Here is a 17,384-nt window from a genome sequence, read left to right as displayed (position 1 = left end):
AGTCGAGGAAATAAGGCATTTGATTCAAGAAAAAATTCTGCGCTAATACATTTTAATGGGAGCCGGTGGAAAATGTTTGAGTTTTTTCAACAAAAACATATTCATACAAACTTGTGCTTTTTCGATTTACGCTCATAAAGTGAAACAGAAGTACGCTATTTCCAAACACCATATTCTCCTTATTTACCATTTAAAAAACTATTGGATTTTATATTTTGGACGTCTCTTAGCATATCATTATTGAATCGTTATTTTTCGAAGTAAACATGATTAAGAATCATCGAAGTAGATTCCCGAGTCCCGATCCATTTTTCGGGCTATGAACTGGTATATAGGGCCTTTCCTGCCTCTCAAAGATAGAATTTCAGACTTGACCTTGTATAAAAGAGGTTAAATTTCAGTAAATTTTTTAGATTAACAGTATGTACCATTTTATTCTTATAATTGAACAGCATTATATCTCTATTATATCTATAGACATCTATTATATTTATAGACATCATAGAGTGTTCTCATACACAAAATGGTTAATAACTTTTAATTTTAAGATAATAAAAAAAAAGAAGATAAATAATGTAATGAACATTCAGTCAAGGTCTCTAAAATAACAATAATTATAAAATGGTCTTATTATTATTTATATTTTTTTAAACAAAATTAATGTAATAATAATGATATTATTATTACTATAATAAAAACAATCACACTTTGTTTATTACATGAAAAATTTCCCAAACTATTAGAGAAGTTATGTATTTTTTATCTTAAATATCCTCTGTTCCATATCGTCTATGGGTTCCAAAAAGGTCCGGACACCTGAAGAAGGAAAAACAATTTTTTTAGGAAGAGTAAGTGGTTCCAAAAAAAATATCAAATTCCGAAACAATAATTTTTTCATAATTTTTGAAAAATTACAAAAATACGGAAAAAGTTTTTTCCATCCAAAAATGCAACAGCGAGTTCATTTTATAATTGGACACATAGTTTTTGAGATATCGTCCAAAATTCCATTCGAAAAGTGATATCTCATATTGATAAATGATGAATGAATTGAGAAAAAATTTTCAAAATTGACTGAAAATGCCGAGTAAAAAGTCAAAAAGCCATTCTGTCGTGCGAATGCAAATAAAAATTGAACGGAAAGTGTGCCGTTGATTTTTCAACGATCTAGTTAAAAACAATTATTATTCTCCTAAAAATAACTATCCAAACATACACGTTCTTCTAATATTATGTATATATACTGCCATCTATGTGCATCTTCTCAAACTGAAGTACGTGTGATAATGAGCTTTCGCTATATATATCGTTATTCATCATTTCAATTCGAAACATAAATGCTTTCGTAGAGCATTCAGATACAAGCTTTCATATTGAAATAATAGAGGGCGTTAAAATACAATAGACACATAACATATTTCAAGAATTTCCCGCGCTTATTTTAACATTAAATTGCAAATCACGTTTCGTCATAATGACTTTTTTATTTTATGACAACAAAAAACTTTAGTGCATGCTTTAAAATTACTTTGTGAGATCTTCACAGTTTTAATTATATTTTAATTGCATCCTTAGGGAACTTTTTTCAAGTTAATGGTCCATAAACCTAGTTTAATATTAGATTAAATTTTGTACAACATTTTGGATAGTTTAATTTGAACTATTTTCCTGTTAACTGAGCTTTTTAGTAAGAAGCATTGCGCATTAGTATTTTAAGAAAACAAAAATAAGGCTTTGAAAAATGCCCTCGATCTTGAGGCAGTTGCATTAGCACTTTAATAAAATAGGGATTTGCGAAAATACTTCATTATTCCCCGAAAATTTAAAATCTAGTAATAATTTTAACTAGCGATTTTTGGACGGCTCAGAAAAAAATAAAATATCAACTTTGCTTTCGAGTGCAAATAACTTCTGGAGAGATTTGAGTATGTAAATTTTAGTTACAGGGTCTGATGAGTGTTTCGTATAACAGAAATCTTCAAGAAACGAAAAACCAATGTTGCCAGACTGAAAATTGTGTAACAACAACTGCTCAACATTCGTCTACTCCGGTGGTTCCTAAACTTTTTTGTCTCGTAGATCATTTGCCAATTTTTAATTATTTAAATAGACCTCTTGATTAAGACACCGCAGGGCGCGTAAAAATAACTATTTTTTAGCTTTTAACTTTCGTTCATCCACCATCTGTTTCGTTTGTCGACCCCCTTACCCAAAATTTTTTCAATGGGTCTATTCTTATTTTCGGTACCGTAGACCCCTTTCTATTCTCATTCTCCCTATTCTTATTATGGGTATCGTAAATCCCTTTCGCCTTCGAATAGACCCGAAAGGAGTGATATAGACCACTTTTGGAAAGACTCATCTACTCAAATGAATAATTTGAATACATCGTCTTTATTATTCAAAAGTCAAAGTTCCTGTAAAGATTTTTGTTAAAATTAAGTCGTTTTCGAATTCTAAGAATAAACTTTGAAATGGGATAAAATTGCTAAAGTGACATCTGTCTACTAAATGCTAAAGCTAAAGTCGAGTCTGATAACTGAAGAAATCTTCAAAAATTCAATTTGGTTTGTGGATGCTATCCAAGCAATTTTATCTTATTCCAAAGGTCATACTGCTTAGAATTAGTAAGAAAAAAAATCGATTACTTATCAGACTTCTGTGTGCAAAAAATGCTTTCGTAGCTTACAAAAAGTAATCCTGAGGATCTCAGGAATTCAACTATGTCAAAAAAAACTCCCTTCAGATTCCGCTCCAATAAAAAATTATAATTGAGCAATTTCTCAATAATATAATCACTTTTCGTGAAAACTTTAAATAAATCAATCCAAAAAAGTTTATCTCCTTTATAGAAAAAAACAAATTCGTAAGGAGTTCAAACAACTATTATTTCTGTTTTTTCTCTCTCCTATCTACATAAATATGCGTTCGAATTCCATTAATATTTAATTTTATTGATAAATATTATAGACATTTTATTTTTTATTGCTCTAAAAGTTTTCTTCAAAGAAGTTTTTTTTGCTATTTTTATCATAGCAATAAAACATTTTGAAGTGATCAACAAGAATATTTGATATCTGTGTGTGCTTAAAAAAATAAATAAAACATACATCCGTTACGTTTACGTTCATTTTGTAATAGAAATATCATTACTAAAATATATAAATTATATTATGTCGGAAGTAATTTACTGCCTATTTTCGATTAAGAAAATAAATAAATTTTAATAATGAAGTCCTTATGTTATTTATAACAGAAAAACTTCAAAAATTTTTCACAAATTCTTAAAAATAACGATAAAAAAAGTTCTCCTTACACAGGACGAAATTATTCGTATGGAAATTTGTTTTTAGTACAGGCTACGAATTATCATATTAAACAAATTAACCGGTCCTGTTTTTTAAAACCATAATTAGGAAACAAAATAAATAGTTTATAAAAAAGTAGGGTTGTAGGAAGTAATTTTAAAAAAATCGGAAAGGTACGAAAAACCGGTTTTTTGCATACACAAAAATTAAATGACAAAACAAGTGAATTTATAAAATTTAAAAAAACCTCGATTAATTTTTCGGGTACGGAAACTTCTAAGCTCGCACTTGAAACATATCTAAGAACACTCTCTATAAAATTACCTTTTTCCTTAAAGCCTTTTCCAAGATGAACCGATTTTGAAAATCATCGTCTATTTTTAGGTTGTTTCGGGTAGGGAACCTTAAACTTGCCCTTGAAATATAGCACTCTTCATTAAATTGCCTTTCAAAAGAAACAAAAAAAATCAAAATCGGTTTAAGCGTTTAGGCGCTACAAAAATTAGGTCAGGCGGCTTGGCCATAGTTAGAAAGATAAGACATTGTTTATGAATTACGGTCATTATGTTTATGATTTCGGAACATTAAACAATATCGAAAATATTGTTCAATGCTCCACTCACAAAATCCCTTTTTAATGGAAAAAAATACAAGTCTGGTTTACTGATATAACCATAGTTAAATTTGGAATCCCAAAACCAAGAAAAATGTAATAGTGAGTTAAATAAGAATTGTTTTCTTACTCTTCTTAGAAACCAATTAAATTAATTTACGTCACCGACCATAATTAGGATTCATGATTTTCGTTCTATACCAAATTCGATATGGAGAAATTGAAAGAAAATAGTTTAAGTAATTCTCCATTTAAGTTTTCCTTAAAGAAATTTTTAGATAAGTATTTCAATTTACACTTTTTGTATACCGTAATTTTAAGGATTGAGGGGAAGAAAATGTACTAAAATGTGTAATATACAATTTCCATCAAGTCAGGTTAGTTGAGAGAGAAAAACCATTCGATAATATATTTTTAAAGTTAGAAAGGGTTCTTGTCTGCAAAATATAGTATTCCTAGCTTAAATTAAGTATCGAATTCTTCGAATTTAACCCTGAGAATAGATTTTAATTGTATTAAGCTCAAATATGTTGAGTCACAGAAGTTTCTAAGCAAGGCAACTTAATTTATAATGTTTTAATGTCAATTCTGTCAAATTGAACATGTAAAGGTCGTGAACGCTGCATCAACTCAGGTATTTTTATTTATTTTAATTTTGTTTGTAAGTTTTCAACCTCGGCAGACTTAATCTTAAAAATAAAAAACTCTAAAATTTGGACCATATTTCAGATTTTGTCGATTTGATCAGGAAAAAGTACTGTTTAATCATTAAAATCGTCCACTAATTTTTAAAATAGGTTAACTATTTGAAGTCATAACGATTTTTATAGAATCGATACTTTCGAATATACAGCTTTTCAAAATTTGGCCAATTTTTTAATTTACACGATCACTCATGCACAGATGAAGATGAAGTAAGCGAAGAATTGGCGGTGCCTGTCTGGATATTCTTGAAAACCTTAATATCTCAAATTTCTTGATTGAAATAAATACATTTTCGAATCTGATGTCAGATTTCCAGATATTTTTCATCGACGAATTTACCCATATATTTCTTTTTTAATTTAGCAAAATTTTATCATTTTCAATAACATTCAAGTTTCTGAATTCCTCGAAAATCCTCTTCCTCTCAGTTGGCTCTTTTGGGGTGTCAGAGAACTTCAAAATGACCTCCTCCAACAAAAGAGCCAACTAAGAGGAAGGGAGAGGGTTTCCAAGGAAATACTAGATCTTTAGAAAATTGAATGGTATTGAAAATGATGAAATTTCGCTAAATTGCTTAATTATATTAAAAAAGAAATGTATGTGTAAATACCTCGATGAAAACTATTTGAAAAAACGACTTCAGTTTTGAAAATGCTTTTAATTTAACCAAACTTTGCCCTCTTTGATCCATCTGGTTGATCCAAGGCGTCGTATTTTGAGAGATCAGGAGCGTTTTTAAGAATATCCAGGCGGACACAGACAATTCTTCGTCTACTTCATCTTTGTCTGACATGTTATGAATAATCTTGTAACTAAAAAAATTGGCCAAAATTTGAAAAGCTGTATCTCCGAAACAATCGGTTCTATAAAAACCGTTCTGGCCTCAAATTGTAGCAAATTAAAACCAACATTAAAAATGAGTGCACCATCTTTGATAAAAAAAGAAAGCAGTCCTTTCGGATCAAAATCGACAAAAGCGGTCAAAATTTTGTTGTTTTTTTTTTTAAATTTTTATAATTGTCGAAAACTTGTATTTAATATTGCCAACAGTTTTCGACAAACAACATCAAAGAATCAGAAATACCTGATTTGATGCAGCGTTCAATGTTTAATTTGACAGAATTAAATATCTTTTCCAGGTTTAAAACAACCTAATAAAGATTTATTGCCCCATCGCAGATCGTATAGGCTTCTTGGTAACTCTTGATATGCGGAACCGATTTAATTCATTTCTAACATCGATTCTAATTTCGAATTAGTAAATGTTGTTTTAACTCACAATTTCGGTTTTATACGTTCGTAAATCTTTCTCAAGTACAATATTTTCACGAGTGAAACGTCCATACAACAGATAATATCGTCCTATGTGAACGAACCTTTATGGTTCTATACAAAAAAAACAAGCTGAGAGCATCTTACCTAGAAATTTTATTTTCTTGATTATCATTATTATCAGTACCAGACGGGATAGTACTCGAACTATTCGTCGCATTTTGTTGATCATTTGTTGACAACACAGTACTGTTTGATGACGTCACAGATGGTAACAACAACACATTACTGACCACAGGTGTTGTCACACTAGATGTCACCGTCGTTACACTACTATTTTGCACACCACTGATGCTACTACTAGATCCAACACTAACTGATGCTGACGACGACGTTGTTAATGTTGACAGAGATGATGTAACAGATGTCACACCAGAAGATGTTGTGACACCAGAAGAAGGAATGCTAGATGAATTTGTTGTAGTTAAACCACTTAAACTGTTATTTAAACTAGGACTACTAGATGTAGTTATTACAGTCAATGTTTTATTCTTGTTAACGTCTTCACTAGTCACAGCACTACTTGTCGTAGTTGTTGCACTAACTGGCACTGGTTGTGTTGTCGTACCAGATGTGGTCGTAACACTACTGTTACTGTTACTAGAAATATTACAAGTCACTGTTGTTAAACTATTTGTTGATGGTAGTATACTTGAACACGATGGTGCAGGTGTTGACGAGCTCGTAGAACTCGTCACTGTTGTTGAAACACTAGATGTCGTCGAAGAGGTTGTCGTACTAGCCGTTGACGTATTCACTACACTTGTTGTCGTCTCCGACGAAGACGAGGGTACACTACTATTCGTCATAATTGAACTACTAGACGTTGATGATGGAGCACTAGTAACTGGGGTTGACGCAACAATTTTCTGTTGTTGTTCACGCTGTAAACGAGTCGTGACGCCCGTTGACAATGCAATATCACCTAATGAATTATTTGCAGCGTTATTTACCTTTTGCGGATTATTCCGTGATGATCGTGTCCGTTGCCGAGACTTTCGTAATAATTGTTTATAATTTTCAGTTTTCTTACTGAGGTAATAATGTTGTACACAATCTTGCACCGATTTTCTATCTAAAAATGATGCAATTAAACCGAAATTTTTCGGATGTTGTAAATATTTTTCTTTAAATATTTCCTTCTCGGAATTTGTCCATACATTAATTAGGGCACGTTCCTTGTACTCCGTTTCCATATCTAATATGTGTCCGTTGTTATTTGAATAACATAATTTACGTTGACGTGCATCTAATAAAATTGGGGGTATCACTGCATAGCTGCGCATTTTCTTGTCTTCTAATTCTTGTTCTTGTAAACCGTCCATAATCTCTTCAAGATCTGCCTCGGATTTAATACGAGCACCAACACGATTAAATCGTTCTTTATCCTCACGTTGTTTACGCAATTCGGGGAATACTTTTTCAAAGAATTCACGATTTTTAGCTTCTTTTGCCTTGCGTTTTTGTGAACTTTCAACTTTATCGACTTTCTTCAGCCATTCTTGCATTAATTTACTATAGGTTTGTGTTAGATACGTTTCACGTTGCTCCTTCTCTGTATGCCGTTTCTTAAAGTACTCCAATAAGCGTGGTTTAAACGTTTGATGTTTCCGTTTGTTATCACTATACACAGTTGTATCGGATGGTTGATTATATAAGGGCCAATCAATTTTACTACCTAAATTATCTAATAAACTGTGTGCCGTTTGCGCTTTTCGTCGATTCTCTGCATAAATTTTTTGTGCTAAACTTTGATGTTTTGGTTGTAAAACTTCTTCTACTTCTTGTTTACCAGCCGGTTTTGATGCCGCTTCCTCTAATTCATGTTGTTTCTTTTTTAAATTGTGTATGGAGGATTCAACTTTTGCAATTTCACGATCGACACGACTAATTTGTTGAAGCAAGTCATCCTTTGTGGAACGAAATACTAAATCATCTTGCCCATGATCGTTTGGTGTTGGCGATATTGCCTCTACTTGTGGATTATACGTTCCCGTTTGTTCCTAAAACAATTAATTATCAAGATTAATAAATGTTTTTTCTTTACTTAACATAGAATTTATGGCTTTACTAATTTAAAGTTTTTCTTAAAGCAATTTTTCTTCTTGATTATTAATTTGCAAAAACATGGAACTGATTTTAATGCAACCTGATTGATGTTTTTTTTCACCAGAACAAAAAAACTACATCACCATGGTTATCTATCAGAATTTTTGGGATAATCGAAAAAAATAGACTCGGAAAAAATAGACCGAAAATGTAGACCCGAAGAATTATTGTAATTACAAATTGGTTGGGTTGAGTTTGTCGACTATAAAGTAGTTGGTTGAGTTCGGAAGTTTTAGGCACTTGCGTTCAAAAATGGGACACTAATTTTTTTCGGTCTATTTTTTCCTAAATCCAATTAGTGGTATATCCAAATAGCCAGCGCAAAAAAGTAGGTTTATAATGCAATTTATTGCAGAAATTTTTTTTTTTTTTTTGTTGGAATATGTTCAGGGGTATCCGTTGAATGTAAATCCAAGCTGGCGGGACGCGGGGACGTGGATGTTCAGTCGCCATCCTGGAAATCACGTTAACAAATATCTCGTGAACCGTGCATCGTACGACAAAAATAGCGGAAATAATTTTTGTAGATAACTACATTTTCAATAACTTTTATTTGAAACTTTTTTCTGTATAATGCATAGGTTTTTCTTTATAGCGCTTCAAACTTCTGATACTTTAATGTATCATGAACCGTATATTTAACAATAACCAAATCGAACAAAGTTTGGAGCGCTATAAAATCTATGGATGATACAGAAAAAGTTTAACATAGTAGGTTATAGAAAATGTAATTATGTTCCTTACTATTTTTATCGTACGATGCACGATTTACGAGATATTTTATAGAACGTGTTTTCCAAGATAGTCCCGCCAACTTGAGTTTACATTCGGGAGATACCTCTCAACATATTCCAATAAGAATCTATAAAATTAGCAGTTTTGGAGTACTCTGTAATTCGTGGGTAAATTATTTTTTTGTCTGAATTATCTATCGAAATTGTTGCCAACCAAGCCAATTGTATAAAGTTTTTATTTTGAGATATTCAAAACTATTATGGCTAGGCTATGGAAGGGGTTTACTTTTTAGAATTTCCTACCAGGCCTTGAAAGGAATTTTAATGTTTCCAGATCGTCTCAATCCTAGTTTCCAAGATTTTATTTTGAATCAATGGTTTTCAAAGTGATTTCTAGTCAATCATATTCCCTGATAATTCAAATTTTCCCGGTTTGTCGTCACTCTGGAAAAGAAAGCATACTTTGCAAAGCCAATTTTGGCTTTTTCTATAGTAATGGGCAAGAGGAAGACTCCGAATTCCGAATACATCCCAATATTTAGCTAATCGAGCACAAAGAGCATTTTATCCAATATGATATGGAATCGAAAGATTTTTAAGGAGTTAGTATTTCAGATGAATTTTATAGCAATCCATCATCTGTATTGACAGTTAAAATTGATTGTTTTGGCCTGACAATGGATGTTGATTATTGATTGCCGTTCTCTTCCAATCATGGCCATAATTAAAAAAAGAAAAAAAAACATTAAAAAAACCACCCACTATTTATTTTTGTCTAAAAGTTTGTGCATACTAAGCGATTGGTATGCGAGCGAGTATGATGTGTCATGGATTCAGTAATGTAACTCTGCTTGCTTGGTATGGTAGTTGGTAGAATGTAATAGACCACGATGTCGACAACAACACACTCACAAAGACTAGCAAGCAGCGAGTAGAATACTCGATCGTGAGGTGGAGGTGAAGGAAGGAGATGGTGGTGGAATTAGGTGCAGTATAACATGCGGTATGTACACATAGAGTGAGTACCGAGTATGCTTGGAGAGAGAGGGAGGTAGAGAGAGAATGTATGTGTTTGCTTTCATCAGTTGTGTGTATGAAGGTCATGGCCAATCCTTCCTTTTCATACATTTTACATACACACATCACACACATAAAATAATATGATTTCACATTATCTGTAGAGCAGCACAAACCATTCCATCATATCAATGTTCAAAGGACGCGGAGTTCTTGCTAATTTCATGTATTGAGTGGCCCTCACTTTTGCAGTTAGCTTATACAAAACATCATTGCTGCGATTAATTAATATGAGCACTTTATTAAGAGATCGGGCGATCTCCAGACAACTAGAAGCCCATATAATCACTGTAATTCCAATATGTCGTCATTCAAAACTTGATTTTCACACGCAACTAAAAACAAAATTTAAAAAACCCCCGATAAATGCGGTTTTTTTTCATGTAGCTCTCTCCAAAGTGAACCGATTTCCTTGAAATATAGCTAAAAACAATCTCCATTAAATTAACTTTCAAACAAAACAAAAAATCATAATCGATTAAAAAAAAAACCTAAAATTAAAGAAAAAAAATTGGTTGTTGGTACATGGGGTGCTGGTTACATGGACATTACTTAGTCTGTTTACCAAATACTCTATAGACCAAAACACAACTAACGCGTATTTCAGGTAAACGATAGTCGCGTATTTAGTGCAATTTTTTCCCAGTAAGTGTCTAATATTTATAAATTTTATGCCTGCCACTAAATTGAAAATTTTTGGGTGCTCAAAAGACAAAATAATACTTATGATAATTTTCGTAGAAGCCAAAGTTCTCAGTTAAGGCGACGTAACTGTATTTTCTTTCGGTAAAAAATTGCAAAAAAAAATTCAGACACAAAATTTGTGAAAAAGCAAAAGGTAAACGAAAATCGTGGACGGTAAATATTTTCCAGGGCCAACCTGTATATTTTATCAGACACATAGACAAGCAAGGTAGACGATAGACAATCAGACAATATTATACACCCTATTTTGTGGTGTTTCCATGGAGGTGTGCCATCGTAATAACTGATTAACATTATCTCCAAAGTTTTTTTTTCGGGAGGGAAAAAATATACATACAAATTTCTATAATAAATTGATTTAGGTGGAGTTTTTATTTCTTTCTATAAAAATATTAAAAGGATTGGTTTAATTTCAATCCTAAAATTACTTACTCGAGTATCAATTCGTAACGGCTGTAAATCTGGTTTCTGTTCACCTAAACGCATTTTCTTATATGCTGGCGTGCCCGCCCATGTAGTCGGTACTGGACCAACATGTCCAGCAGGTCCAACTGATACAATATTTGCAGTGGGTGCAGCCATTAAACCAACAGGTTCTTGACGGTACATATCACGACGTAATGCCATATTTTGGGCAGTTATATAATCAGTCGAAGATGATAGTAACGATATTCTAGGTCTTAGCTGTGACTGTGATAACTGTTCTCGTGTAATGCCATCGATTCGGACCACCTCTTGACTGTTTCGTACATGTTCTTGTGATAATCTATGACTGACCGCAGCGACATTATGCTGTTGTTCCACGCTACTTCGAATATGCTCCGAGACGACGTTTCTTGCAACGTTATGGTCTCGCATGTGGTCACTTTGTTGCGGTTGTAATCGTAAATGTTCGGTCGCTGTAACGCCGCCACGTAAGTGCTCAGGTGGTTGAGATTGTACGACTCCAACAGGACTTTGTTGCATACCTTGGGCGACACCACCTCGACTAACGACTCCATGTTGCTCTTGTTGTCTGTGTGGGTCCTGTGAGGACGGTGGTGGCAACGTTCGAACAACATGTGGTTGTTGATCAGGTGGAGGTTGTTGTTGAGGTGGTGGCTGTTGGGTTTGCTGTTGGGGTGGTGCTCGCATATTTGCTGCAGACGTTCTTTGTTGTTGTTGGAGGTATTCAATTGGTGGTTGTTGGGCTGGGGAAGCACGGGCGTAGATACTGGGTTGATCACCTCGGGTTGGATAAATTGAATATCCGAGCAATGTATCACGGGGACTGTGATGAGTTGGTGGGACATATGGGCTGATTGATGGGACATAGCCAGCTGCTGGTGGTGCCCTTGACGTTGGAGGTGACAAGGCTGTACGGGCCTGCTTATGGGGTGGAGGTCCATTGTCTCCACCTGATTGCGGCGGCCTGTAAACAGAAAAAAAAAAATTAATTAAAAAGCTCATAAATATTTTTTTTTAAACAAAGGACACAATTTTTCATATTATTCCTATATCCCTATAGATATTATAAATGTGAAAGTAAGGTTGCTTGTTTGTTTGTGGCGCTTTCACGCAAAAACTACTGAATGGATCCTATTGAAACTCTGCAATAATATAGCTCATGCGTCAGATCAACATCAATCAGATCATCAATCAACATCAATCAGATCAGATCAATATGAGCTATAATTTGTAAATTATACTTTTTTTAAATAAATAAATTAACTAAATTTTTTCTGACATTTCACTGCGTCATCTATGAACATCATTTTCAACTATAAATAAAAGATTTCTGTAAAAATGGTAAAAATACAATTCATGACCATCTGTTCTGATATGCTCAGTAAATTATGACTATTTTACCTGTGTAAAATAATTTTTACATGTATAAAACAATTTCTAACCCTATTTCGAATGTTATGGAAGGGGAATAAGTGAGAGTAAGTAATTTTCAAGTAAAAAATTTGAAATTTTTCGAAAAGAATGGCCTTGAAAATAGTAATGTTTGTAAGTTCGATCATTTTCGATTGATTTGAAATACAAGTGATATATCTGGTGACGAGACTTATAGGTTTTGAGTTTTTATTTGTAAAACATTCGAGTTCTTTGTACTTAAAATCGAAAGCAATTTCATTAGCCTTATAAATTATCCGTTTGATTAGGATAAAAGTTTGTAGAAAATTACCGATTAGCGTTTTTATAGCAAACCTTTGTCTAAAATTCATTTACAGCATTTTTTCTACACCAATTGCAATTAAAGTCTTGAATAGAATGGGTTGGCTACATTCAACAGTCAAGTTAATAATTATTTAATTAAAGGATGGAGAATTATTAACGAAGCCATAAATTTCATTCATGTGTTAACTAACTAATTATAAGTTCGACGTCAATAAACACCGAACGTCTTATTACATTTAATCAAATGTTGGAAAAAATTCTATTGAATTTTTTTCCACACAAAAAGTTTTCTAATATTTCAAATCGAATTGATTCGACTATATAATTTTTGAAGGTCTAGAGCCAGAGGTAGTATTTGAAAGTCATTTGAGAGCGGCTGATGATAATTTGAGACATAGTTGGTGTCGTCTTTTTGTGTGAATTTTAAAATTATCACAAAATAATTAGTTTAAATTTCAAAAGCTTGCATATGGGACATTAAAAATACAGTTTTTTTTTCATTTAAAAAGTTTCAGTCCAACTTTTTGATGAATGGATAATCTTAGAAAATTCTGACTACGATTCATACATAAAATAAAAAAACGGGAACCTTCACGAAACAAAAAAATCAAAGTTAAATAAATTAATTTAAAAAATTTGAATATTCATCTATTTAAGCTTGATGAATAAAGAATAACAAATTTTCACGCTAAAAGAGAAGTTTTGGGCTTCTACGCAAGATGTCAACTACTACGCCTGACTCTAGACTTATCATATTGTATTATGTAAAAAAGGTGTAACGGTACAAATGATTTGGATACGACAAGAAGTCTAGAGATAATAATTATGATTGAATTCAAATTATATTCCACATCGCTTCAATCTAAAAGACATATTTTATAATCGATTCCACCAAACTCTCCAATCTCCATACACGTCGAGATCAAATCATTAAATGTAAAAATAAAAAATAAATGCACTACTTTAATTCAACTAAACACAAAAAATGTTCATAAATTTATCTTATTAAACGAAGAGAGATATATTTGTATACATATACATCTCTTTGTTTGACTTATGTACATAAAATACAAGTAATGCGTTCACGCATTCAGCTATTTCATTTTATTAGGTATTTTGATACTGCGTAGAAAACAAAGCTGTTGTTGCGCCAGCGTCAAATAGCTCTATCTTTATTGTACGAACACACAGCAGGTGCATACTTCAAATAAAAAGAGATAAACTTATATAAACCCAATGTTAAAAAGGTTATGATAAAGATAAAAAATAGCTGCCATATTTGATATACTTAAACAAAGATAGATATATACAAAATTCGAATAAAATTACCATTAAAGTGAGAACAAAGTTTATGATAATAAACAACTGCGAATGACACGATTCGGGTTTCATACAATTCGTGTATCTTCGTTGTAATAAATATAATTTTGCAAGCAATGAAGCAAGTAAATAGTGGGGGATAAATATACAATAACTATTGGTAGATATAGAAAACGGCCATTATTATTACTATATAAGCGCATGCGTAAACAACGCCCTTCATTTGTTATGCCAATATAGTTTAAATAACGAACTTACAACACTAACAGCAGTGTACAATAACCACATACATACTAGACTACACGATATCATTTGGATTTAATTTCGAAACGTATAGGAAAATTGTTTTTGTTGTTGTTGGGTTTTGGTAATAATCCCAAAAAATATGAAAATGAAACGAGCGAGTGTAGATTAATCATAGGAATTTGCATATGATTAAAATCTTTTCGAAAAATATTTATTCGAAAGAGAAGAATGGTTATTCTGTTGTTTTAAAGTTTGTAAACAAAAGTAGGACATCAGGAATCCGGTAATATTTTGTTTTTATTTTAAAGAGGGGGGCCCTTTAATGAGAACAAAGAACAGTTATTTTCTTAAATTAATAAAAACTTGTCCTTGAATTAAAACCACGTTAAATTGGTTAAGACTTTTTTGTTTTGGGTAATTTGGTAGCAAACGAATCCAACTTACAACAAAACTATTATAAATAATCTCTCTGAAATAACTGACATTCAACGAAGCAAAACACAATAAAAGAAATTCTGTAATGTCATTTATAAAGAGCAGCCATTTTGTGTCATTAATTTCATGTAGAATTTAGTGAGTGTTTTCAAAGTTGATAAATAATCCTTTTTGGATTAGAAATTTTCTTATAGGTCAAAGGTATTTAGCAAATCTCATAGAACACAATAATGTACGGCTGGTGGTATTAATTGTGTGTTTTTTTATTGTGAAATAACACATTTCTCACACAAGAAGTTGAGTATTTTTTGTTTTGTTTCTATTTTAATTCTCTCTCATAGCAATTAAAACTAAATCAATTTTCCCATTTAATTTTGTATTTTTACTTTCTCGTTTTGTAAGGCTATTAAAAAAGATTTATACGGACATTACAATTGTATGATGTTTTAACAAAATTGGACTACATCAGATGGTTTTGGGTTAACGATTATGGATGTTGCTAATAGCCGAGATTCTTTTTTATATCGAATTTTTGTTTTAATTAAATGAATTTTCATTTTTTTAAAGCCTGTTACAAGAATAATGTAGTTTTATTAAAATCAATCTAGGTTATTAAAAAAAAGTATTGCAAATGACTTCCTCCAACAAAGTTAAATTCATAAACTTGATTCTTGAAATCTACAGTTGAACACAGCATATATCTAGATAAGAAAGTTCTCAATGATAAGAGAGAGATCAGTCTATGTGAACATGAAAGATTATGCCGAAGTTGATGAACAACCTGGGAATTTTAATTTTGGTCAGAGAAAATGATAGAAAAATTTTTTGAGTCTCCAAGAGATCCAATTTTTTTTCGATGCCTCGGAAACTATACATACCTTCCGCACCAATTTATCTAAAAAATTTGCCCATTGAGTTTTGCCCATTGAGATTTACTTAAGTAAATGGTTTCAACAATTTCAATAGTTACCAAATTTTATGAAACCAATTCGATCGCCAACCTGACTTCACAACTATACTCTTGAGATTTTCAGTTAGATACAAGCATCTGCATTAAGATAGTGATAATAACTCGTAAATTTCGCGAAGAAATGTGCATTCTAGAAAGAAGAAAACTAAAAAATATTCATTAGCAGAAGTCCTCATTCAAGAGAACAATTCTGGCTCAAGTGGAGAAAGAGAAAATATGAAACAAATTGACAGGGCTTGCACGGACTGAGTTACAAGCTATGCCCTTAGATTTGCCGCATTATTTCGGCTCTGAAAATCTGCTTTTTAAATGGTTTATGGGTGGTTATTACTTTCTACCAGACAAGATTTGGATTTTCCAAAAGGAAATAAATTGTTTTATTAGAAGAAAAATTAAAAGGCCTCAGTTATCAAATTTTTTCTATAGTGATATGCATCGATGGAATTTCACTGTTTTACGTATGATACGATGGTCAGTTGAATATCAGACATCGTGGTTATATTCTCATATTTCAAATATTCTCCCCTTTTAGTCATTAAAATAGGGGAAGAAATATTGATTTTCTCACTGTTTCAAATGAAGTCACTATCAAATATAATCATATGGGAATTTAAATGTCAAAATACTAAGCCATACACATAACATAGCAGTCGCGAAAGTACAAACAAATTTAGTCTCCTCACAAAAAAAGAATCGTGGATGTTTGCGGCTCCCACAATAAAACACAATCTATGTATAGTAACGTGAATATAGGGAAAACTATAATTACAAAGTGTAATTACCACACGGCAGTTATGAAAAGAACATAAAAAATTTGGTATAAACAGACACACAACACCTCTATACACAAGAGGCAGCTGATTAGAATTGTGGCTCACGTCAGATGTTTTATCCTGCAATCATTTCATTCGAAGAAGTATTTACCGAATGATCTCAGGGAAAATAAAAAGTGAATGATATCGAAAGGTATTTTTGTGGTTATTTAAATCGCAAAATCTAAAAATTGAAAATAGTTGCCAGAAAGTGCAGTTCATAATAAAATACAGGAATACAAAATTTTCTACCAAATTAGAAAAATTATTCACATATTTCTATGCCAAACAGTGAGTGTCATCACTTCACGCAAAATACACGCATATGGTGAACACCTTATGGTTTGAGGTATCCTGTGAATTATTAGGGATATGTAGACGTTACTTAAAAAATTAGTAGAGCTCAAGGTCTTATGAAGACTAGTATCATTCATTGATTTTTACGACTCAAGCAGGCTAATAACGAAGATTTTTCATTATTTTGCGAAGATTGGCATATTTCCTAGGCTAAAAGTAACACTCGTGGATTTATCACAAAGATTACCATAATTCGTTAATATTCGACGTTTGTTAGCGTATATCGTATTACAGTTTCTGAATGCAGAATAATAATTTTAATACAAGAAGGGTTCCGCAAATGAGTCTCTAGCACCTAGACCAAGGGGATCCTCTGCCTATGTCCTCCTTGAGAAAGGCCTGTATCCCGAAGGCGAGACGTCTTTTGGTAGGAGAATAGCACAACCCATTAATTTATTGCGAAAAATACACCACAATTTATAGATTGTCACGAAATGGATTTTTATGAAGGCTCCACGATTTGTAGATTTCTTAAGAAGAGTACCCACTGTTCGTTCA

General features: G+C 32.2%; 1 protein-coding gene across 3 annotated transcripts in view; it reads right to left on the bottom strand.

The window, feature by feature from the left end:
- The window catches only part of LOC123301011, a 179,739-nt gene that overhangs the window by 52,112 nt on the left and 110,243 nt on the right, over positions 1–17,384 (bottom strand). For all 3 annotated transcript variants that reach the window (XM_044883722.1, XM_044883724.1, XM_044883723.1), the window contains 2 exons: positions 11,016–11,994; positions 6,046–7,961 (listed from right to left, as the gene is read on the bottom strand). In XM_044883722.1, coding sequence (XP_044739657.1) covers positions 6,046–7,961; positions 11,016–11,994 — 2,895 coding nt within the window. The remainder of the gene's footprint in view (positions 1–6,045; positions 7,962–11,015; positions 11,995–17,384) is intronic.

Source organism: Chrysoperla carnea, chromosome 5 (genome assembly GCF_905475395.1).
Source record: "Chrysoperla carnea chromosome 5, inChrCarn1.1, whole genome shotgun sequence".
In the NCBI taxonomy this organism is placed as follows: Eukaryota; Metazoa; Arthropoda; class Insecta; order Neuroptera; family Chrysopidae; genus Chrysoperla; species Chrysoperla carnea.
The sequence above is the reverse complement of the archived record's forward strand: the minus strand, read 5'-3'. Positions and strand labels throughout refer to the sequence as shown.